This window comes from Scyliorhinus canicula, chromosome 10, assembly GCF_902713615.1.
Source record: "Scyliorhinus canicula chromosome 10, sScyCan1.1, whole genome shotgun sequence".
Taxonomy (NCBI): Eukaryota; Metazoa; Chordata; class Chondrichthyes; order Carcharhiniformes; family Scyliorhinidae; genus Scyliorhinus; species Scyliorhinus canicula.
The window spans coordinates 139,999,510-140,024,114 of record NC_052155.1 but is presented as its reverse complement, the minus strand read 5'-3'; the positions used below and the strand labels follow the sequence as shown (position 1 = coordinate 140,024,114).

General features: G+C 50.4%; 1 protein-coding gene across 5 annotated transcripts in view; it reads right to left on the bottom strand.

Moving 5' to 3' along the window:
* The window catches only part of deptor (DEP domain containing MTOR-interacting protein), a 123,597-nt gene extending 111,567 nt beyond the window's left edge, over positions 1-12,030 (bottom strand). For 2 of the 5 annotated variants that reach the window (XR_005462134.1, XM_038809796.1), the window contains exons 1-2: positions 11,686-11,924; positions 11,142-11,256 (exon numbers count right to left, since the gene is read on the bottom strand). Coding sequence is in view for 3 of the 5 variants with exons in the window: in XM_038809796.1 (XP_038665724.1) it covers positions 11,142-11,227 (86 nt within the window). In the remaining 2 variants the exon portion in view is untranslated. Of the gene's footprint in view, positions 1-11,141; positions 11,257-11,515; positions 11,626-11,685; positions 11,925-11,996 lie in introns of those variants that run through there. The other 3 variants (XM_038809798.1, XM_038809797.1, XM_038809799.1) reach the window with 3 other exon arrangements.
* Between the last annotated feature and the right edge of the window lie 12,575 nt (positions 12,031-24,605).

Here is a 24,605-nt window from a genome sequence, read left to right as displayed (position 1 = left end):
AATCAATCGTAGGATCATGCAATCCCTATAGTGCAGAAGGAGGCCATCCGGCCCATTGAGACTACACGGACACTCAGAAAGAGCACCCTACCTTGGCCCATTCCCCTGCCCTATCCCCGTAACCCCATCTAAGCTGCACACCTTTGGACTGTGGGAGGAAACCGGAGCACCCGGAGGAAACACATGGCGACACTGGGAGAATGTGCGCACTCCACTTAGTTAACCAAGGCCGGAATTGAACCCGGATCCCTGGTGCTATGAGGCAGCACCGCTAACCACTGTCCCCCCCATGCTGTTTTATATTTCCCACAATCCATCATATCAAACCCTTTCATTACCTTGAAGACCCCTATTCAATCACCCCTCACTTTTCTCAAGAAAAGAACCTTTGTGATAGTTACATACCCTCCGTTCTGATACCATCTGATACATTTTGTATCAAAATGTCTTTGTGGCATTTCTCCAATATCCCTAAAGCCTTTTAACAATATGAAGGCATTGAACGGTCTTTCAAGGGTGGTCCCTCCTACTGACAGGATATTCCGGTCTCACCAAAATTGATGGACTTGCTGAAAAATTCAGTATTTTCCAGCCCCACTCCAGCCGCGACAGGGCAGTAAAACTCTGCTCCACGTGTGTGCTAACTAAGGTTCAATACAAGTGTAACGTAACTACAATTTTATTCCTCTAGAAATGAATCTCAATGCTTGTTTTTCTTTTATTAGGGTCTGATTAATCTGTGGTGATGCTTTCTGTGATTTTTGCAGGTGAATCCTGTTATAACCTGCCTGCTTACCATTGGCTGGGGACAATCCTGTGGGAGTATGAGTTTCCCCAATGAGGGGGGCGGAGAAATCATTAGCAGACTCCCTGCATAAATAGACCTGGCAGGTTTGGAACCAGCAGAGAGCAAGGAGTGAGCAGCAAGGGAAGTTGCTGCTGTATAAAAATGTTATTGTAAATAAATGTTATTTCTTTGTATCCTGTGGCCCTCACAAAATATCCCTATGTCCCTTAACTACTCTCTCCCACCTGAGAGTCTGGAGGCAGTGGAGGAGACATGGGGGAGCAGAGGGGGCATCGGTGTAGTCCCCAATCTGCGACAACCATCAATTTGCCCCGGGGAGGATGGACCGGGGGTTCCGAATTTGGCAGAGAGCGGGGATTGAGAGGATGGGGGACTTGTTCTTGGAAGGCAGCTTCCCGAGTACGAGGGCGCTGGAGGAGAAGTTTGCATTGGCTGGGGGAAATTAATTCCGATATTTACAGGTACGAGACTTTTTGCGGAAGCAGGTACCAACCTTCCCACTCCTGTTGCTATGGGGGATTCAGGATAGGGTGGTCTATAGAGGATGGATATGGGAGTGGAGTGTCTCGGACATGTATAGAGAGCTTATGGGTTCAGAGGAGACACAAAGGAGCTGAAGTGAAAGTGGGAGGAGCTGGGGGGGAAGAGATAGAGGAGGGCCTCTGGGCAGACTCATTAGGAAGGGTCAATACCACTTCAGGATAACCAAATTGTCCCCTATGGCCCCCATCTGCGGCAATCACAGATTCCCCCCCGCCATGCTGGATACCACCTTCAAAAGATGGAGGCGGGGCGGGGGCACACTGACGGGCGGGGACTTTTACGTAGGGCACAGACTGGCGACACTAGACAAACTGACGAGGAAGTGGAGGCTAACAAAAGGTCAGGAAATGAGACACTTCCTCCGCAAAGAGACGGTAGAGTACCCGGGACCCCAGAAACCACACTACTAGAGGACCTGATAGGCACAGGCAGCAAAGAGGGGGAGCTCTGTGGGAAAATATACGGACGCTACTGGACAGAGCCCGGACTCCACTGGACGAGACCAGACAAAAATGGGAGGACGAACTGGGGTCAGAGGGAGGGTGCGGGCTCTGGAGCAAAGCACTGAGCAGGGTGAACTCCACCTCCTCCTGTGCAAGGCGAAGCTTGATCAGAACCTGAATGAGCAGGTTCTTCCCGGAGGTGGAGGACAAATGTGAGCGGTGCCAGAGGCGCCCGGCCAACCACACCCACATGTTCTGGGCTTGTCCCAAACTTGCTGGTTTCTGGACAGCCTTCTCCAAGGCACTGTCCAAGGTTATAGGGGTGAGGGTGAAGCCATGCCCGATAGTGGCAATCTTCGGGGTATCGGAGCAGCCAGAACTACACATGGGGAAGGGGGCTAATGCCCTAGCTTTCGCTTCCCTAATCGCACGCCGGAGAATCCTGCTTGGCTGGTGATCGGCAGCACCACCCACAACTGCAGACTGGCTCGCTGACCTTTCGGAATTTCTCCACCTGGAGAAGATTAAGTATGCCACCCGAGGGTCAGAGGAAGGCTTCCTGGATACCTGGAGGCAATTTGTCGGTCTGTTCCAAAACCTGTTCGAGGCCAGCAACAAGGAGTAACCTAACAAGAATTTTTAAAAACACCCAAGATAGATGAGGTACCAAAAGACTGCACAACCCGGGGGAGGGTTTGATGTGGAGTTTCACTAAAAACTGGTTTGATGTGGAGTTTGCACATTCTCTATGTTTGTGTGGCTCTCATTCCCCACAATCGAGAGATGTACAGCATAGGTGAATTGGCCACGCTAAATTGCCCCTTAACTGGAAAAAAAAAGAATTGGATACCAAATGAGATGGATTTCCAGTTTTAGTGGTGTTGTTCAGGGGGGAATGTTAACCAGGGAAATGGGAGAATTACCTACTTTCCTAAAATACTGGCATAGGATCTTTTTCAGTAGGGTGAGCAGTGGTTTCACGCCAGTCTCGACCACATACAGCAGGTACATTTGTACAAATGTAGCTCATCTCGATACACAAAGGCCACTGGAAGCTGACAGACTCAATCCTGAAGTTGGAAAACCGTGCTACCATGCTATTGTTATGGACTAAGAAACCCCTGTCCAATGTCCGAGTTACATTCCATCAGTTTACAACTATCCCTATAAAAGTTTACTGCTTTGCAATATAAACAGAAAATAGAATCCAGACAAGTGTTGTTATGTCAATATACCACAATGTAATATGTATATGTGCTTTGTTTTAAAAAAAACTTGTGTATGCTTGTGTGTAATTTAGTTGCTTGGACTCAGCCAGAAACATGACAATTTCTTAAACAACTGATAATATACAATGCAATTCTAAGTGACGTTTAATTTATAGAGAATAATCTAAATAATTGACTGCAGACAAATGGTAAAACCATAATACCTTGAGGAAGTGCAGTAAATCAACTTCAGATGTTTACTATATGCATTTCAGAAAGACCAAGTAGAATGAAAGTAAGTGAGAAAACTATTTCTGTCCCAAATACATGGAGTACTTAAGATGCTATAAATAGCAGCTTTCTAGTTGAGGTCAATGCCAATGGTTTAGAGTTATCACTTTAAGGCTGGTATAGGTGATGCCCAGGTGAAATATGAACATTTTGACTGAGGGCAACTGGATCACTAAAAGTTCGCGTGAATCTGTTAGAGAGGAGAGGCAGTGGACGGGATTCTGTGATCCTGAGGCTAAGTGTTGACGCTGTCGGAAATGCCGTTGCGGGATCCGTCTCGGGATCAGCAATTCTGGCCCCTACAGGGGGCTAGCATGGCATTGGAGCGGTTCACACCGCTCCAGCTGCTGATCCCAGCATCAAATGGGCACTGCGGGATCCTCGCATGCGCAGTGGCTTCCTTCAACGCGCCGGCCCCGACGCAACATGGCGCAGGACTATAGGGGCCGGCGCGGAAGAAAGGAGGCTGCCAGCCAGAGAGGCCGGCCCGCCGATCGGTGGGCCCTGATCACAGGACAGGCCACATTGGAGTCCCCCCGGGGTCGGAGACCCCTCGGGGCTGGACCCCTCCGCTCTACGGAGAATCAGGTGCCAGCGTCGGGGCGGGTTTTGCGCCGGTCGTGGGGATGCTCTGGCCCAGCCCCGGGCTGAGAGAATCTCACCCAGTGGGCGCGATTCTCCGCTCCCCACAGTGGGTGGGAGAATCGCAGGAGGGCCGGGCGACTCACTTCACGCTGCCCTGGCACCCCCTGCAATTCTTCCACCCTCCGCTCGGAGAATCGACGCTCGCCGGACCGGCGATTCTCCGGCCCGAATGGGCCGAGCAGACTGACGTTCCCGACCGGTTCACGACGGCGGCAACTACACCTGGTCGCTGCCGTCGTGAACATGGCGCCAAAGTTTTGTTTGTGGCTTGTGGGGGGCGGAGAGGGGAGTGAGCACCACGGCTGTGGAGGGGACTGGCCCGCGATCGGTGCCCACCGATCGTCAGGCCGGCGTCTCCAAGAGACGCACTCTTTCCCTCCGCCGCCCCGCAAGATCAAGCCGCCACGTCTTGCGGGGCAGCGGAGGGGAAGACGGCAACCGTGCATGCGCGGGTTGGAGCCGGCAGCCGCCGTGACGTCAGCCGTGCATGCGCGGGTTGGAGCCGGCTAACCTGCGCATGCGTGACTGACGTCACTTAGGCGCCACCGTCGCGTCATTCTTGGCATCAAGCGTCAAGGCCCGGCGGCCGAGATTTACGGAGCGCCGATCCTAGCCCCCTGGGGGGGGGGGGGGTGAATAGGGTGCGAGGAGCGGCCTCCAAGGCCGTCGTGAAACTCGGCAGAGTTCACGACGGCCTTCCCGATGCCGCGCGGGAGCAGAGAATTCCGGAAGTGTTTCTATTTTGTTAAATATAAATTTAGAATACCCAATTCAATTTTTCCAATTATGGGGCAATTTAGTGTGGCCAATCCACCTTCCCTGAACATCTTTAGGGTTGTGGGGGGCGAAGCCCATGCAAAGACGGGGAGAATTTGCCAACTCCACACGGACAATGACCCAGAGCCGGGATCGAACCTGGGTCCTCAGCACTGTGATGCAGCAGTACTAACCACTACGCTGCGTGCTGCCCCAGCATTTCTATTCTTGATTATTATTGTGACCCTGTTTGAAAGTGTGAATGGGTGCAAATGTGAGCTGAGAATAGTTTAGCTGCATTGCCATTGGCATACAACCTGCCAACACTTGCCACTGACTTGGCATGAAAGTTATTTACTCCCCATGGTTTTTATACTTTGACAGTAACATTGCAAAAAGTGAAGAACACCAAGGCATTACTCATTGAAAGTTAGAGAATACTCTTTATCTTGACGGGATCATTATAGAATGGATTTCATAATATATGTATGCTGTACAGTTTTAAGTTCAACTTTATCACAATACCTAATTGATTCCAAGGCCATAAAGAAGTTGATTGTTCCTGCAAACAACCCACAGTCAGAGGCCTGAGAACAACAGGAAGCAACTGTTCATTACAAGTGTGGTATTGAATTTAAGTTACTTGAGTGCTAGCTGAATTACGAATACATCTCAAAAATAATCTGAAAACTTTAGTAGTGACTGTTACAGTCTTGAGAGAGTCAGATTGTGCTGTCAGTAGAAACCTTACACCAGAGTTATATGCTCTCTTTAAAAATGAACTTCGCTGAATGGGCATGAAGTTTGTCTCTTATGTGAGTCAGCAACGACATCAAGAGTCATATAAAGGCCACTTTGTCACATTATTTATAGGGGCAAGAGGGCAGTCACCATAAGGAGAACTCTATTTTCTCTCCAAGGTGCTGGCGTAATGAGGGAGAAAATACATATTAAAGTCATATAGGTCCTCTAGTACAAGCTCACACATGAGTAAATGTTGCAATGCCATACCATACCTCACTGGCCCACAACAAGGTAAAGTAACATAAATTACAATCATTTTGAATATCCACCTATTTACTTCTATAATCCAAGGCACATTATTCACATCTCTAACTTTTTCCAGTTCTGATGAATGGTCATCAAACTGAAATGTTAGTTGATTCTCTCTCACAGATGATGCCTGCCTTGCTGAATATTTCTGGCACTTCTGTTGGTTATTTCCAGCATCTGCTGTATTTTGCCTTTGTCGAGTTAAAGCTGGTAATGACTGGGACTTTAATACCACATGCACACCGCATGCCAAACAATATTCCCACCAGGTATACAGAACACAATGTAATTTGGTCATTTAAAGTTATCTCTAACCTATTCTGCTACTCTTAGTGCAGAGGCACATTTGCTGTCATTGACAGTGAATGATGCTTAGAGGGGATTGCACAAGGATGGAGTTAACCACATAAATTAATTAAAAACTGAATTTTATACTGAGAATTGCTTGGTGGACCCCCAACAAAATTAGCATTTGGAATATTCCCCGGATAGGATAGTTAAAGCCTAAGTATCTTGAAAATAAAACTTGATATTACAAAATTGAAGAGCTGAAGGGAGGAATTTTAGACCAATACCTATTTTACATTGTGCTTCTGATATATTTATTTATGTTACATAAGTATTAAACATTCTTCTTAAAATACACAGGTGCGAAACAATGAGTTACACGAAAACTGAGCAAATACTTTAGCTCTCCTCCAAGAGGCAAAATGTATTGAATGGAAGCAGACCTAAAAGATTTTAGTATCATCAACTATTAACTCATGGGATGCGTGTTGAGAGAGAGTTCCAGGATGCTTCACACATCCTGGACATGCACACACAAAGTGCCATCAGCTGGAGCAGTGGCAACTCCACATTTCAGAGCCTGAGCAGTAGCTAACATCACTGCATGCACCAGTGGGACAGAGAGCTACCGAACAGCACCTATGTGGATACAGTCAACTCACGGCTTAAAGGGTGTTCAGTCAAGCAGGTAGGCTCGGCAGTGAAGCCAGGGTCAAACCCATGTCACCACATATTGGCTCAGTTGTTGTACCCGGGGGGGGATTGGGAAAGCAAGAGTGAGGTTTCTCCGTCCTGCTGCACCAGATTTCTGGTGCGGCACGCTGTTGGGATTCTCCGTTTCGCTGGCATGTCAAGGGGTTTCCCATTGTGGGGCAGCCCCATGCCATCGGGAAACACCGGGGCTGCTGGCAAAACGGAGAATCCCAACGGCAGAGAATTCAGCCGATGGTATTTCTGTGACCCTAGATGTGAATCTACTATGTTTCTTCCCTGGTCAAGGATATCACAGAGACACTAACAGAGAGCCAAAGTGATAGAACTGGATGAAATGACAGTCGGGGAAGATTTAGGGAATAGTGATCATAGCATCATATGAAGTCAGATAAGGTGGGCAGCACGGTAGCACAGTGGTCAGTACAGTTGCTTCACACCTCCAGGGTCCCAGGTTCGATTGTCTTGGGAAAATGTACTTAAATTAGATACACAGCTTCCTGAAGAGTTCATTGCTTGGCTAGAGGTGGAGGGTGGACAGAGTATGAGATTGTATCATCAGCTGATGAAGAAGTGCTTGAATTTCTATTCTGTTTATCCCCATGTGCAATTCACAAATGTGAACTCTCAAATCGTTGACTTGTATACTTTCAGGGAAAACATTAGTGGAACTATTTGGAAAGAGGAGGACTGGGGCTAATTTGGATAGCGCTTTTAAAGAGACCTACAGGCACAATTTGCCAAATGGCTCCCTTCTGTGCTGTATGATTCTATGATTTAAATTTATAGACTGTACATGAACAATGGTCTGTGACCGAAAATTCCAATTCGAGCCATGCTCCACTAAAGAATTTCTTCCTAACCCAGTTCTATTTCATTCAGTTGAAGCATTTTGAAATTTTTCTATGATTGAAAAGAAAAGGGGATATAGCTATGAGGAGAGGGTGAATAAACTTGGATTGTTTTTGTTGGAAAGACAGAAGCGGAGGGGAAACCTGATTGAGGTCTACAAAATTACAAGATGTATAGACAAGGTGAATAGTCAGAAACTTTTTCCCGGGATGGAGGACTCAATTACAAGGGGGCACAGCTTCAAGGTGAGGGGGGAAAGTTTAGCGGAGATGTGTGGGGAACATTTTTCACACAGAGGCTGGTGGGTGTCTGGAAAGCATTGCCAGTGGAGGAAGGCATGATAGCAACATTTAAGATGTATCTTGATAGACAAATGAACAGGCAGGGAATGAAGGGATACAGATCATTTGGGCGATAAGTAGTCGGTCTAAGAAAGGAATTTGGATTGGCATAGGCTTGGTGGGCCGAAGGGCCATTTCCTGTGCTGTAATTTTCTTAATACGTTTCATGTGGTGTACATGGACTTCCAAAGGTGTTTGATAAAGTGCTATGTTCTAGGTTTGTCAGCAACGTTGAAGCCAATGGAATAAAAATATCAGTGGCAGCCTGGATCTGTGACAGGAAACAGAGAGGAGTGGTGAAAGATTGATTTTCAGACTGCAGGAAGATATAAATGGTGTTTCCACAGGAGGTGGTATGAGGACAACTGCTTTTCTTGATATGTATTAATAATGCAGGACATTGGCAGACGTTAATATAGTCCGACTGTTTCACCGGTCTGTCTAAGTTTTCTTGGAGTTTATTACTCCCTTCCTCACAGCTTACATGTTCCAAGTTGTGTGTCATCTGCAAAATTTTAAATTATACCCTTCACACCCAAGTCTGTGTCATTAATATAGTGCAATATAATTTAGTGCAGAAGTCTGAAGTGATACATTAAAGAACAAGGTGATGCAATATAAAATAAAGCGTACAGTTTTAAAGAGGGTGCAGGAGGGCAGCACGGTGGCACAGTGGTTAGCATTGCTGCCTGCGGCGCTGAGGACCCGGGTTCGAATCCCGGCCCTGGGTCACTGTCTGTGTGGAGTTTGCACATTCTCCCCGTGTCTGCGTGGGTTTCGCCCCCACAACCCAAAGATGTGCAGGTTCGGTGGATTGGCCACGCTAAATTGCCCCTTAATTGGAAAAAATAATTGGGTACTCTAAATTTATTTTTTAAAAAGAGGGTGCAGGAACAGGAAGGCCTGGGGGCGTGTACATAAATTGCTGAGGTAGTTGTGTACATTGAAAAAGTGGTTAATAAGCCTACAGGATCCTGAATTTTATAAATAGAGATGTTGAAAGTACAATCTTTATAAAACTTCAACTTCAACTAGAATGCACTCAGTTCTTGGCACTATATTTTAAAATGGATGTGAAAACATGATAGGGGTTACAGAAATGATTTATGAAAATTGTTCGAGGGATGAGTTCTGTGGATAGATTGGGGTGGCAGGGTGGCATACGGATTAGCACAGCTGCCTCGCAGTGCCAGGGACCCGGGTTCAAATCCTGCATTGGGCGACTGTGTGGAGTTTGCACGTTCTTGGTGTGTCTGTGTGGGTTTCCTCAGAGTGCTCCGGTTTCCTCCCATAGTCCAAAGATGTACAGGCTAGATGGATTGGCCATGCTAAATTGCCCCTTAGTGTCCAAAGATGTGAAGGTTAGGTTAAGAAGCAGTTATTGGGATAGGGTGGGGAGAAGGGCATGGGTGGAGTGCTCTTTCAGAGGGTTGGTATGGACTCGATAGGCCGAGTGGCCTCCTTCCATACTGTAGAGTTTCTATAATTCTATGAAGTTGGGTTGTTCCCCTTAGAGAAGAGAAGGCCAGGAAGAAACACGATAGAAATATTCAAAATCTTGAGGGGCCTAGATAGGGTAAAGAGAAATTGTTTGCTTTGGCGGAAGTGTCAATACCAGAGGATGTGGATAATATAAAAGGCAAAGGAAAACAATGGTAACTTGAGGGGAAACCTCTTTTACACAGTGAGTGGAATCTGGAATGCATTGTCTGAGAGTATGGTAGAGGTGGATTCAATCACAGTTTTCAAACAGGAATTGGATAAGCACATGAAGGAAAGAAGCCTTCGGGGCTAGGGTGGAAATGAAGCTGAGTTGGACTAGCATAAATAATTACTCTTGAAGTGAACTGGTCTGATCATGACAGGCCAACTAACCTCTTGCTGTACAAAACAATTCTGTAATATGCTGTATGGTAGTTCACATATGGTATGTGAACTCCTTATAATTAGGTAAATAGAACATATTTGACCACGTGTTAATTTTAATAAATGCATTTAGAGTCACCACTTCCCACAAGCAAAAAAAATCAAAAACACACTGGGTATCTTATCATTAGATACCCAGCTAAATCTAATATCTAACTTTCATCATTAACAGTACCAAATTTAACTCAAACTGAAGAATCCAGAAAAAATACACATGAAATAAAGTTGGCAATTTGATTGAGTGTTGCCCTCCACACCAATGCCAGTATAATCCGGTATGGTAACTATGAGGAGATGGCTGGTGCTATAATTTAGGAAAGGCAGGCACCAACTTGAAAAAAGAAAATCAGTCTAACAGATCATATTATTCAGAGATTCAATTACCCATTCCCTGCTGAAAATTTGTTTTTAAGGCAGGATCAAATTTTCAAATTCCAGTTTGGTGTATCAAATGCTGGTTTTTTAAAAATCGTTAAGTTTCTTTTCTACATTGAATTGCAGGTAAAAGGGGCAACTGTGTCAAAATGTTTGTAAAACTGGGTATTTTCTGTTAGAATAAAAATAGATTTTTAAAAATTGAGGGGATAAAAAAAATATCTTTCTGTTCACAAAATGGGAGCGATCTGGGTTTTTTAATTAAGTTTTTTGTTATTGTTGGGGGTTACGATTGAATGTATTCTTGTTTGTTCTCTTTGTATTTTAGAACTTGAAGCATCTCGGTTATATTTCATGTCATTTTGTTCAAATGAAAATGTTTCAATATAAATATATATTTTTAAATGGACAGATCGTTCATGACATCTTTGAGCAGGTGGGAGACACTTTACAAATCACCTACAAATTACAAAATGTTGTATTTGGCACTTGTGCAAATTAAAACATAACAATTCTACTTTAAGATACTGTGCTGCAGAGATCACTGGTTTGAATGATTTTTTTTTTCCCTGAGCATTTCTTAATTTAAAAACAGGAAAGTAAGCTTTAACTTTTTTTGAAATTTAAAAAGCAAGGAAGTGGGTTTTTTTAATTTGTGTGTAGTCAGGAAATTATCCCGGTGCCAGAAGCAGTGGCACAACCTTTCACTACAAGTACACGCCACGGAAAAACATTCCGGCTGCAATCTGCACCACACTTAAAGGGGAAAGAAAGGACGGCGACCAAACACCGACATTAAAAAGAAAACCGGCGAGTGAATAAACAGTAAATTGGGTATCAGCAAAACCCTTGACCCCCCCCCCTCAGAAGTGACATTGAAAAGCATCCACAATCCCCTTACCTTAGCTGCTCCCCAGTGATTAAAACCTCGGCCATGTGCTCAAGATCAGCAGTTTTCTTCTGCACCGCGTTCCCGACTCCTTCCATTTCGAGGAATTTTCCAGGAATGCGGCGCCCTTGCGGGAAAGAGAAGAAAAGCTGTTTTGAATGCTCCAACTCACACAAAAAGGGGGAGATTTCGGCCGTGAACAGACCAGAAGCGTTTATAGTCGCCAACGCTTAACGGATGCCTCCAATGACCCAATACAGCCCTCAGCCTCACGCTGTAAAGTTTACCCTGTGGCCCATTACACTTTCCATGGGGTTGGTGGCTGAGGTATTTCTGTCCCCGAATATCATTATTTCAACAACTCCAACCAATGTTTACATACACACCGACAAAGAAAGACCCCCGCAGCCGCCCCGCCGCCGCACCAAGCCGGCACTCGACAATACTCCTGAAATGTCGATTAACCCTTCACCGTGCACAATCCTGCAGCCAGCAATAACTTCCCTCAACCGCGGCCTGTTAGTCACTGCAGATTCCCTTTTCAATCTTCACTCACCCACACGCCTGCTCTGAGGAAACGTTCAATTCCTCGCCGAATGGCAGAGTCTGCAGACAATGACAGGCATCAATAAATAAACAACACAATCCTCGCCTCCCCAGTTGTAACTAATGAATGCTGCTGAATCTCTCCATCCTCATACATTTTTCTTAAAGTTTGCATTTAACTCCGCGATTAAGCTTCAAATTCCCCAAACCGTAACCCAATCCGCATGCAGATGTTTTCACCGCCATGCCCCAGCCCCTCTAACAATATTGCTGCGGCGCTGCCTTTTGGTCCAGAGGTTGACACGGTGGTACTTTACATACCATTTCTCACCCAACTCCAACATTCACCCCTTCCGCTGTCCCTCCCCTCATTTGGTGCCAGGGCTCTGCTACCTTACCTGCGGCTGGACAGGGGGAAATGGGTTGTTGCAAACTCCTGGTCAAGAGCTTCTACCCCTTCTTCACAAATTGAAGTTTCTGAGCTGCATTCACAAACTTACTCCTCCCGCTTCTCTCTCTCCACTCACGCTCCCCTCTTACACTATCTCTCCCTCTCCCTTCTCACATTCCTTCTCTTCATAGATTATCATAGAATTTACAGTGCAGAAGGAGGCCACTCGGCCCATCGAGTCTGCACTGGCTCTTGGAAAGAGCACCCTACCCAAGGTCAACACCGCCACCTTATCCCCATAACCCAGTAATCCCACCCAACACTAAGGGCAATTTTGGACACGAAGGGTAATTTATCATGGCCAATCCACCTAACCTGCACATCTTTGCCACGCACACACGGGGAGGATGTGCAGACTCCGCACAGACAGTGACCCAAGCCAGGAATCGAACCTGCCTATTGGGTACATAGAACATAGAACATAGAACAGTACAGCACAGAACAGGCCCTTCGGCCCTCGATGTTGTGCCGAACAATGATCACCCTACTTAAACCCACGTAACCCGTATACCCGTAACCCAACAATCCCCCCATTAACCTTACACTACGGGCAATTTAGCATGGCCAATCCACCTAACCCGCACATCTTTGGACTGTGGGTAGGGTGCACTTTCCAAGAGCCGGTGCAGACTCGATGGGCTGAATGACCTCCTTCTGCACTGTAAATTCTATGTCAAAGGTGACGTTACACATAGAACATAGAACAGTACAGCACAGAACAGGCCCTTCAGCCCTCGATGTTGTGCCGAGCAATGATCACCCGACTCAAACTCACGTATCCACCCTATACCCGTAACCCAATAACTCCCCCTTAACCTTACTTTTTAGGACACTACGGGCAATTTAGCATGGCCAATCCACCTAACCCGCACATCTTTGGACTGTGGGAGGAAACCGGAGCACCCGGAGGAAACCCACGCACACACGTGGAGGACGTGCAGACTCCGCACAGACAGTGACCCAGCCGGGAACCAAACCTGGGACCCTGGAGCTGTGAAGCATTGATGCTAACCACTATGCTACCGTGCTGCCTTATAGATCCAGAGGCAGTCCCAGAATTCTACATGGTCCGACGGGTACCCTTCGCGTTAAGGCATAAATTGAGCGATCCACAAATCAAAAGATTGGAGCGTGAAGGAATAATAAAACCAGTCCAGTTTGCAGAATGTGCAATACCCATTGGTGCCTATTCTTAAGCTGGACTGCTCAGTCCATCTTTGTGGAGATTTTAAACAAATGATTAATTGCTACTCACAACTGGACAAATTCCTAATGCCCCAGATTGAGGATTTGAAAAATGAAAAAATGAAATGAAAATCGCTTATTGTCACGAGTAGGCTTCAATGAAGTTACTGTGAAAAGCCCCTAGTCGCCACATTCCGATGCCTGTCCGGGGAGGCTGGTATGGGAATCGAACCGTGCTGCTGGCCTACTTGGTCTGCTTTAACAGCCAGCGATTTAGCTCAGTGAGCTAAACCAGCCCCTGGTAGGAAGACTCTTATTCTCAAAGCTGGACATGAACCGCGCATATCTACAGCTGAAGCTGGACAAAGAGTCGCAAAAATTCTCAATGATAAACACCCTGAAGGGCCTTTTTCAGTACACAAGATTACCCTTTGGGATATCTTCAGCCTCTGCGATATTTCAGAGGACAATGGAGAATATTTTACAAGGTTTGCCACAGGTTGCCATTTACTTAGACGATGTCCTCATTACGGGAAAAACAAGGGCAGAACACCTGCAAAATCTGGAGTAAGTCCTTAGGAGGTTTTCAGCAGCAGGCGTGCGCCTAAAGAGGGAGAAATGTGTTTTCCTAGCACCTCAAGTAACTTATCTGGGTACAAGGTTGACAAGTCAGGGCTACACCCTTTGGAGGGTCGGGCGAGAGCGATAAAAGATGCCCGGCTCCCACCACAATCTAGGAGTTAAGGTCTTTTTTTAGGACTGGTGACGTACTACAGAAAGTTCATGTAGAACAGGTTTTCCATCTTGGACTTCCTACACCAATTACTAAAAAGCCTGGGAATGGTCCACCCACCAAGACAGGGCTTTCAAGAATTTCTCTCCTCAGAAAACGTCTTGGCACACTATGACCCCAGGAAAGAGATGGTGTTCGCTTGCGATGCATCTCCATATGGCGTTGGGGCAGTTCTGGCACACACAGGGCAAAACGGATAGGAACAGCCTATAGAGTTTGCCTCCAGGACTTTAGAAACAGCAGAGCGAAAGTACGTGCAAATTGAAAAAGAAAGGCTGGCTGTGAACTTCACGGTGAAGAAATATCACCAGTACTTGTATGGGCGGAATTTCACGAAAATCATAGACCACAAGCCATTGCTGGGCTGGCTGAAAGAAGATGAAGTGGTGCCACCAATAGCTTCGGCCTGGATCCAATGCTGGGCCCTACTACTGGCAGCGTACCAATTATCTACTGGAGCACCAGCCGGGAACCCGGGTGACAAACGCCAACGCACTAAGCAGGCTGCCATTACCGGGCACCCCACCATTGGTACCCAGAATGGAAGAAACAGTCATTTCCTGAACACCCTTCCGGTGGCCGCACAAAACATTCGTTTGTGGTCACAAAGGGACCCAGTTTTGACTTCCGGTTGCGGCTATGACCAGCTAAGTCGCACGTTTGGCTGCTCCTGCGAGGAAGGTGTTTTCGGGCCGATTGGAGGGCCCCTAACGGCGCTGGAACGACGATTCCCGGTGGGGGAAGGTTCCCTGAGGAGAACCCTGCAAAACTTATGGTCGTCACCCGAAGTGGGGCAGAATAAAAAGCGGCAGCAGCTCCCCGAAAAAAGCGGGGGAAGAAACCCAAAATGGCGGCCGGCGGCGCACCCGAGGACTGGAGGAAATGGGCGGAGGAGCAGCAGGCCGTTCTCCTGCGCTTCTTCACGGAGCTGAAAGTGGAGCTGCTGGAGTCGATGAACGCGACGACCACCAGGCTGATGGGAGCCCAGGCGACCCAAGAGGCGTCAATTCGGGAGCTGCAGCAGGAGATGGCTGTGAGGGAGGAGGAGGCCACGGTCCTCGTGGGAAAGGTGGAGGTGCACGAGGCACTCCACCTGAAATGGCAAAACCGACTGGAGGAGATGGATATCCGCATGAGGCGGAAAAACCTGAGGATCCTGGGCCTGGCAGAAGGGCTGGAGGGGTCGGACCTCCCGAGGTATGTGGCAGAAATGCTGGGCTCACTGATGGGGGCAGGGGCCGTCCCTTCGCCCCTGGAACTGGAGGAGGCCTACAGAGTAATGGACAGGAAGCCAAGAGCAAACGAACCCCCGAGGGCGGTGCTGGTTCGGTTCCAGCGACTCAGTGACCGGGAAAGGGTGCTGAGGTGGGCCAAGAGAGAGAGGAGCAGCAAATGGGAGAACTCGACGGTGAGGATCTACCAGGACTGGAGTGCGGAGGTGGCAAAGCGGCGGGCCCGGTTCAACCGGACGAAGGCGGTGCTGCATGCCAAGAGAATCAGATTCGGGATGCTGCAGCCAGCGCGCTTGTGGGTGACCTATAAGGACCAGCACCACTATTTCGAGTCCCCGGAGGAGGCGTGGGCCTTTGTCCAGGAAGAAAAGCTGGACTCGAACTAGAACCAGGGGATACTTGACGGTCGTTGCCGCTCTGGTACTTTAAGCTGGACACGTGGCTTTCTTTTGGTTGGATTTTCACTTGGCTGTATTTTTGGACCCTTTTTTTCTCTCTACCAGTTTTTTTCTTTTTTCTGTTATTTATAATGTTATGTTGGGGGGGCGGGGTGGGGGGGGAGTGCCGGGGGTATGTGTTTCTTGTGGGGGTTTTTTTTTATCGGTGTGGGATCAGGGCGGGGGTGGAACTGAAGATGGAGGGGTGGGGAGTGGCAGGGCGAAAGCGCGGGCTTTCCTCTGGTTTCCCGCGCGCGGGGCAGAGGAGGGAGGAGGGTGGGAGGAAGGGGCGTGGTCAGCAATGGCTCCCTTTCCCGCGCTGGAGCGGGGTCAAGGAGGGGTGGTAAGGGGGGGGATGTCCCCCATGCCGGGAGGAGTCGGATTGTGGCAGGGGCAGCCGGGTCAGCGTAAACCAGCTGACTTACGGAAGTACTATGGAGGGTGCATCGCGGCTAGGAAGGGTCCTAGCCTGGGGGGGGAAGGGGGTGGGGGGGGGGGAGGGGGGGGGGGGGAGGGGGGGGCCACCGGGTTGCTGCTGAAAAGGCCAGGGAGGGGAAGTTGAGGACCGGAGGGGTGGGGGGAGGGCGCCATCGCCATGGGGAGCGGGTCAGAAGGGGAGGGCTGACTCGGGGCGAGCAGGTGACAGGATATGGCTAGTCGGCAGGGGAGAGGGGCGGGCTGCCCTTCGACCCGGCTGATCACTTGGAATGTGAGGGGGCTGAATGGGCCGGTCAAGAGAACGAGAGTAATCTCGCATTTGAAGGGACTGAAGGCGGATGTAGCAATGCTACAAGAGACCCATTTGAAGGTGGCGGACCAGGTCCGCCTGAGAAGGGGGTGGGTGGGACAGGTGTTCCACTCAGGACTGGACGCAAAGAACCGGGGGGTGGCGATCCTGGTAGGGAAGAGGGTGTCGTTCGTGGCGGCGGAGGTGGTGGCGGACAAAGAGGGTAGATATGTCATGGTGAAGGGTAGGCTACAGGGGGAGAAAGTGGTGATGGTTAATGTGTATGCCCCGAATTGGGACGACGCTGGCTTCATGAGGCGCCTACTGGGCCTCATTCCGGACCTGGAGGCAGGGGGCCTGATCATGGGGGGGGACTTCAACACAGTGCTGGACCCCGTGCTGGACAGATCGAGTTCAAGGACGAGTAGGAGGCCGGCAGCGGCAGAAGTGTTAAAGGGGTTTATGGAGCAGATGGGAGGGGTAGATCCCTGGAGGTTTGGGAGGCCGAGGGCGAGGGAGTATTCCTTTTTCTCCCATGTCCACAGAGTCTATTCTAGAATTGACTTTTTTGTATTGAGCAGGGGACTGATCCCGAAAGTACGGGAAGTGGAGTACTCGGCCATAGCAGTCTCAGACCATGCGCCACACTGGGTAGATTTGGAAATGGGGGTGGCGCGAGACCAGCGTCCGCTGTGGCGCCTGGATGTGGGGTTGCTGGCGGATGAGGAGGTGTGTAAGAGGGTCTGGAAGAGCATTGAAAGATATCTGGACACTAATGACACGGGGGAGGTGCAGGTGGGGATGGTCTGGGAGGCCCTGAAGGCGGTGATCCGGGGGGAGCTGATCTCCATACGGGCACATAGGGAAAGGAGGGAGAGACAGGAGAGGGAGAGGCTGGTGGGGGAGCTTTTGGACGTGGATAGGAGATATGCAGAGGCACCAGAGGAGGGGCTGTTGGGGGAATGGCGCAGTTTGCAGGCTAAGTTCGACCTGTTGACCACCAGAAAGGCAGAGACACAGTGGAGAAGGGCGCAGGGCGCGATTTATGAATATGGGGAGAAGGCGAGTAGGATGTTGGCGCATCAGCTCCGCAAGCGGGATGCGGCTAGAGAAATTGGGGGAGTGAGGGAGAGGGGTGGGAACGTAGTGCAGAAGGGGCCAGAAGTAAATGGGGTCTTCAGAGACTTCTATAAGGAGCTGTATCGGTCAGAGCCGCCGACGAGGGGAGGGGGGATGGAGGGCTTCTTGAACAAATTGAGGTTCCCCAAGGTCCAAGAGGAGCTGGTAGAGGGGCTGGGGGCGCCGATAGGGTTAGAGGAGCTAGTCAAGGGGATTGGGCATATGCAGACGGGGAAGGCGCCGGGGCCAGACGGGTTCCCGGTGGAATTTTACAAAAAATATGCGGATTTGGTGGGCCCTGTGCTGGTACGAGCCTTCAACGAGGCATGGGAGGGGGGGGCTCTGCCCCCAACAATGTCGCAGGCACTGATCTCTCTGATCTTGAAGCGGGACAAGGACCCCGTGCAGTGTGGGTCATATAGGCCTATCTCGCTCCTGAATGTGGACGCCAAGTTGCTGGCAAAGATCCTGGCTACCAGGATAGAGGATTGTGTGCCAGGGGTGATACACGAGGACCAGACGGGTTTTGTGAAAGGGCGGCAGCTTAATACGAACGTGCGGAGACTGCTAAACGTCATCATGATGCCGGCAGTGGAGGGTGAGGCGGAGATAGTGGTGGCATTGGACGCGGAGAAAGCATTTGATAGGGTGGAGTGGAAGTACCTGTGGGAGACGCTGGAACGGTTTGGATTTGGGGAGGGATTTATTAAATGGGTGAAGCTGCTCTATTCGGCCCCGACGGCAAGTGTAGTGACGAATGGTAGGAGATCGGAGTATTTTGGGCTCCACCGGGGGACCAGACAGGGGTGCCCCTTGTCCCCCCTGCTCTTCGCACTGGCAATTGAACCGTTGGCGATGGCACTGAGGGGCTCAGGGGGGTGGAGAGGGCTGACAAGGGGCGGGGAGGAGCACCGGGTATCGCTATACGCGGACGACCTGCTGCTATACGTGGCAGACCCAGAAGGGGGAATGCCGGAGGTGATGGAACTGCTAGCAGAATTTGGGGACTTTTCGGGGTACAAGCTAAACTTGGGCAAGAGTGAGGTATTTGTGATACACCCAGGGGACCAGGAAGAGGGAATCGGGAGACTCCCGTTTAAGAGAGCAGGAAAGAGTTTTAGATATTTAGGGGTGCAGGTGGCAAGGAACTGGGGGATTCTCCACAAGCTGAACTTCTCCAGGCTGGTGGAACAGATGGAGGAGGAATTTAAAAGGTGGGACATGGTGCCGCTGTCGCTGGCGGGCAGAGTGCAGTCCGTTAAAATGACGGTCCTCCCGAGGTTTTTGTTTTTATTTCAGTGCTTGCCCATCTTCCTCCCTAGGGCCTTCTTCAAAAAGGTGACGAGTAGCATCATGAGCTACGTGTGGACGCACGGCACCCCAAGGGTGAGGAGGGTCTTCTTGGAGCGGAGTAGGGATAGTGGAGGGCTGGCATTACCCAATCTTTCGGGGTATTACTGGGCGGCAAATGTATCGATGGTGCGCAAGTGGATGATGGAAGGGGAGGGGGCAGCTTGGAAACGAATGGAGAGGGCGTCCTGTGGCAACATAAGCCTGGGGGCCCTAGTAACGGCGCCATGGCCGCTCCCTCCCACGAGGTACACCACGAGCCCGGTGGTGGCGGCCACCCTCAAGATCTGGGGGCAGTGGAGGCGACACAGGGGGGAAGTGGGAGGTCTGATGGAGGCACCGTTAAGAGGGAACCATAGATTCATCCCGGGGAACATGGACGGGGGATTTCAGAGCTGGCACAGGGTGGGCATCAGGCAGCTGAAGGATCTGTTTGTAGATGGGAGGTTTGCGAGCCTGAGAGAGCTGGAGGAGAAATTCGGGCTCCCCCCGGGAAACATGTTTAGACATTTGCAGGTGAAGACATTTGCTAGACGCCAGGTGGAAGGGTTTCCCTTGCTCCCCAGTAGGGGGGCGAGTGATAGGGTGCTCTCGGGGGTCTGGGTCGGAGGGGGGAGGATATCGGACATCTACAAAGTAATGCAGGAGGCGGAGGAGGCATCAGTAGAGGAGCTGAAAGCCAAGTGGGAGGGGGAGCTGGGAGAACAGATAGAGGATGGGACATGGGCTGATGCCCTGGAGAGGGTTAATTCTTCCTCCTCGTGTGCGAGGCTTAGCCTCATTCAATTTAAGGTGCTACATAGAGCCCATATGACGGGGACAAGGATGAGTCGGTTCTTTGGGGGTGAGGACAGATGTGTCAGGTGTTCGGGAAGTCCAGCGAACCATGTCCATATGTTTTGGGCATGTCCGGCACTGGAGGAGTTCTGGAAGGGGGTGGCAAGGACGGTGTCGAGGGTGGTGGGGTCCAGGGTCAAACCAGGATGGGGACTTGCGATCTTTGGGGTTGGGGTGGAGCCGGGGGTACAGGAGGCGAGAGAGGCCGGAGTACTGGCCTTTGCGTCCCTAGTTGCTCGAAGAAGGATACTAATACAGTGGAAGGACGCGAGGCCTCCAAGCGTGGAAACATGGATTAGTGACATAGCAAGCTTTATTCAGTTGCAAAGGGTCAAATTCGCCCTGAGAGGGTCGGTACAAGGGTTCTTCAGGCGGTGGCAGCCTTTCCTCGACTTTTTGGCTCAGAGATAGGGTACAGAGGTCGCAGCAGCAGCAACCCGGGGGGGAGGGGAGGAGGGGGGAGGAGGGGTGGCAACAACGGTTGTGGTGGGTTATTTACGGTTGAAATGCGGGCAAATTTGCTCGCAGTTCATGTTTGATGTTGATTGTTGCTTTGTTTGTTTTTGGGGGAGGGGGAGGGGGGGGAGGGACAACGCGCGCGCGAGTTCGGGCGGGGGGGGATATTTGTTAAGAGGGAATATTTTGTAATATTTTATAGTTAGTTGGGGTAAATATCTTCATGTAAAAAATTCTTTCAATAAAAATTATTTAAAAAAAAAAAAAAAAACAAAGGGACCCAGTTTTAGCAAAAATAAAACACATGGTGCGAACAGGGAAGATGGAAAAACCAGTCCAGGCGGAATTCCACCCCTACTGGAGGAGAAGAGAGCAGATCACTGTGGAAGACGGGATACTGCTATGGGGAGCACGAGTAATAGTTCCAAGTCAAGGCCATGCTGGCCAAGCTACACCATGGGCACCCTGGAGTCTCAAAAATGAAGATGCTGGCCAGGAGCTATGTCTGGTGGCTGGGCCTGGACACAGACATAGCGGAATTGGTAGGTCGGTGCCAAGAATGCCAACAAGGGCAGAAGGTGCCACCAGAAGCCCCGTTGCACCCATGGGAATGGCCGCATAGACCAGGGTCGTGACATCATGTTGATTTTGCAGGCCCGTTTATGGGTTAAATGTTTTTTTGTGACAGTAGATGTGGTAGTCACCACTGTTGTGTTGTATATATCGCATATGAGGTGTATTACGGTAAGGCTCCTGTACCACAGGTACGGGGGTAGATCCCTGCCTGCTGGCTCCGCCCAGTAGGTGGAGTATAAATGTGTGGGCTCTCCGAGCTGCAGCCATTTCGGCAGCAGCTGCAGGAGGCTACACATCTCTGCGTAATAAAGCCTCAATTACACTCTACCTTCGTCTCGTCGTAATTGATAGTGCATCAATTTATTACGCAGAGATTTTACAATGATGGATCTCCGTATCAAGCCGGATAGCCTGCAGCTGCACCCTCAAGCAGACAACGCCAAGTCGGCCTTCGCACATTGGCTAGCTTGCTTTGAAGACTACATCGGATCACTCCCGAGGTTCTTGTTCCTTTTTCAGTGTTTGCCCATCTTTATCCCTAGGGCCTTTTTTAGAAGGGTGACTAGCAGCATCATGAGCTTTGTTTGGGCGCATGGGACCCCGAGGGTGAAGAGGGTCTTCTTGGAGCGGGGTAGAGATGGGGGGGGGCTTAGTTACCCAATCTCTCGGGGTATTATTGGGCGGCCAATGTGTCGATGGTGCGCAAGTGGATAATGGAGGGGGAGGGGGCAGCATGGAAACGGATGGAGAGGGCGTCCTGTGGAGATACAAGCCTGGGGGCCCTGGTAACGGCGCCGTGGCCACTCCCTCCTACGAGGTATACCACGAGTCCGGTGGTGGCGGCTACCCTCAAGATTTGGGGGCAGTGGAGGCGACATAGGGGAGAAGTGGGGGGCTTGATGGAGGCTCCGTTAAGGGGGAACCATAGGTTCGTCCCGGGGAACATTGATGGGGGATTTCAGAGTTGGCACAGAGTGGGCATCAGACAGCTGAGGGACCTGTTTATTGATGGGAGGTTTGCGAGCCTGGGGGAGTTGGAGGAGAAATTTGGGCTCCCCCCGGGGAACATGTTCAGGTATCTGCAGGTAAAGGCATTTGCTAGGCGGCAGGTGGAGGGATTCCCTTCGCTTCCTACGAGGGGGGTGAGCGACAGGGTGCTTTCGGGGGTCTGGGTCGGAGAGGGGAAGATATCTGATATCTACAAGGTTATGCAGGAGGCGGAGGAGGCATCAGTAGAGGAGCTGAAAGCTAAGTGGGAGGGGGAACTGGGGGAACAGATCGAAGACGGGACATGGGCTGATGCTCTGGAGAGGGTTAATTCTTCCTCCTCGTGTGCGCGGCTTAGCCTCATCCAATTCAAGGTGCTGCACCGGGCCCACATGACTGGGACGAGGATGAGTAGGTTCTTTGGGGGTGAAGACAGGTGTGTCAGGTGCTCGGGGAATCCAGCGAACCATGCCCATATGTTCTGGGCATGCCCGGCACTGGAGGAGTTCTGGAAGGGGGTGGCGAGGACGGTGTCGAGGGTGGTGGGATCCAGGGTCAAGCCAGGATGGGTACTCGCGATTTTTGGGGTTGGGGTGGAGCCGGGAGTGCAGGAGGCAAAAGAGGCCGGTGTGCTGGCCTTTGCGTCCCTAGTAGCCCGGCGAAGGATCTTGCTACAATGGAAGGATGCGAGGCCCCCAAGCGTGGAGACCTGGATCAATGACATGGCGGGTTTCATTAAGCTCGAGAAGGTCAAATTCGCCCTGAGAGGGTCGGTACAAGGGTTCTTTAGGCGGTGGCAACCTTTTCTCGACTTTCTGGCTCAACGATAGGGTACAGGGACAGTAGCAGCAGCAACCCGGGGGGGGAAGGGGGAGGGAAAAGGGGGGGGGGTGGGGGGAGGGAAAAGGGGGGGGGGGGCGGACAATGACTATGTTTGTTTATTTAATTTTAATTTATTTTTAAGTTCTTTTGTTGTTCATTGGGGTTGGGGGGTGGGGGGATGGGATACATATGGTCTGGGGGTGTTACAGTTATTATGGGTTATTTTGTTGCATTTCATTGTTTGTCGTTATGTTTTATATTTTCTGTAAAAAATTCCAATAAAAATTATATTTAAAAAAAAAGACTACATCGGATCTGCGACAGAACCACCCTCAGAGGCACAGAAGCTCCAGATCCTGTACACGCAGCTGAGCTCCGATATCTTTCCCCTCATCCGGGATGTGCCTACCTACGCTGAGGCCATGGCGCTACTGAAGGAGAACTACGCTCAGCAGACCAACAAAATCTACGCCAGGCACCTCCTGTCCACGCGGCATCAACTCCCCGGTGAGTCTGTGGAAGATTTCTGGCGTGCCCCGCACGCCTTGGCGAGAGACTGCGATTGCCAGGCCGTTTCGGCCGTTGAACATTCTGAACTTCTAATTAGAGACGCTTTCGTTATGGGCATAGGATCAGCTTACATCCGCCAGCGCCTCTTAGAAGGGGCTACCCTCGATCTCGCGGCAACCAAGAAACTCACGATCTCACTCACAGTCGCCTCCCACAATGTACAGGCATACAGCCCCGACTGCACGGCCCACCCTTCCTGGGCATCATGGACGACGCCAGCGAACACCCCATCGTGGACCACCAGCGACCTCCCCCAGCCAACCCCAGGCCTGCTCCGCGTGGCAGCCAACCAACTCCGGGGGACCCAAGTGCTACTTCTGCGGACAGACAATCCCGGCACGGAGCACGATCCGCAAGGCCTGTGGGAAGAAATTACATTTTGCTGCTGTGTGCCAGGCCTGCTCGATCGCCGCTATTGTCCCTGCACCCCCCACGTGCGACCCGTGGGCGCCGCCATCTTGCTCGCCTCACAACATGTGCGGCCCGTGGGCACTACCATCTTGCTTGCCTCGGGACACGTGCGGCCTGTGGGCACCGCCATCTTTAACGCCGCCCGCCACGTGTGCCCCACGGGCGCTGCCATCTTCCTTGCCCCAGGACCCCTGCTCGTTGGACATCTAATCAGGCCGCTCATTGCCTGCAACCACCGCCGACCAGTCAGGGGCCTTCCAACACCAGCCGCTTCTCGCCTCCATCATGTACCCGAGGAGTTTGAGTGCAAGCAAGCATCCAGCAGAGGGCAGCAGAGCGGTGCTACTGATTGGCTGTTCTGGGGTGACTTGCATACGTGCAGTGCGGTCAGCCTAATTTGAAGGTGTACCTGTGAAAGAGACCCGAGGAGTTCGAGTGCAAGAAAGCATCGAGCCGAGGGCAGCAGAGCGGAGCTACTGATTGGCTGTTCCGGGGAGATTTGCATACGTGCAGTGCGGTCAGCCTAATTTGAAGGTGGTTTGTGAAGGGGCTGTTGTCAAGTGACAATTAAACCCGAAACACTTCCTCAGTGTTTCCCTCCCTACCCCCTCCTCTAACCAAAAAAAAAAAACCGTGGTTGTCGGGAAGGTAAGTTTATCTCTTTAAAAACTTACCTTGAAGGGTAACATCACAGCAAAGCAGTGACCTGATTGGCTGGTAAGGAAAGTGCTCCAATTAGCAGTTGCTGGGAGACATTTAACTCTTCGTGTGTTGGTGAGTACTGTGATTGGTAAGTAAAATCTTTATTCCTTTCACTTATTAATTATTTGATACTATATTTGTAATCAGTTAAGGTAAAGGGTAAAAATGGCAGGAGATCCCAGACCCGTGTTATGCTCCTCGTGCGCAATGTGGGAGTTCAGGGACGCGGCCGATGCCCCCGACTTCTTCATGTGCGGGAAGTGTGTCCAGCTGCA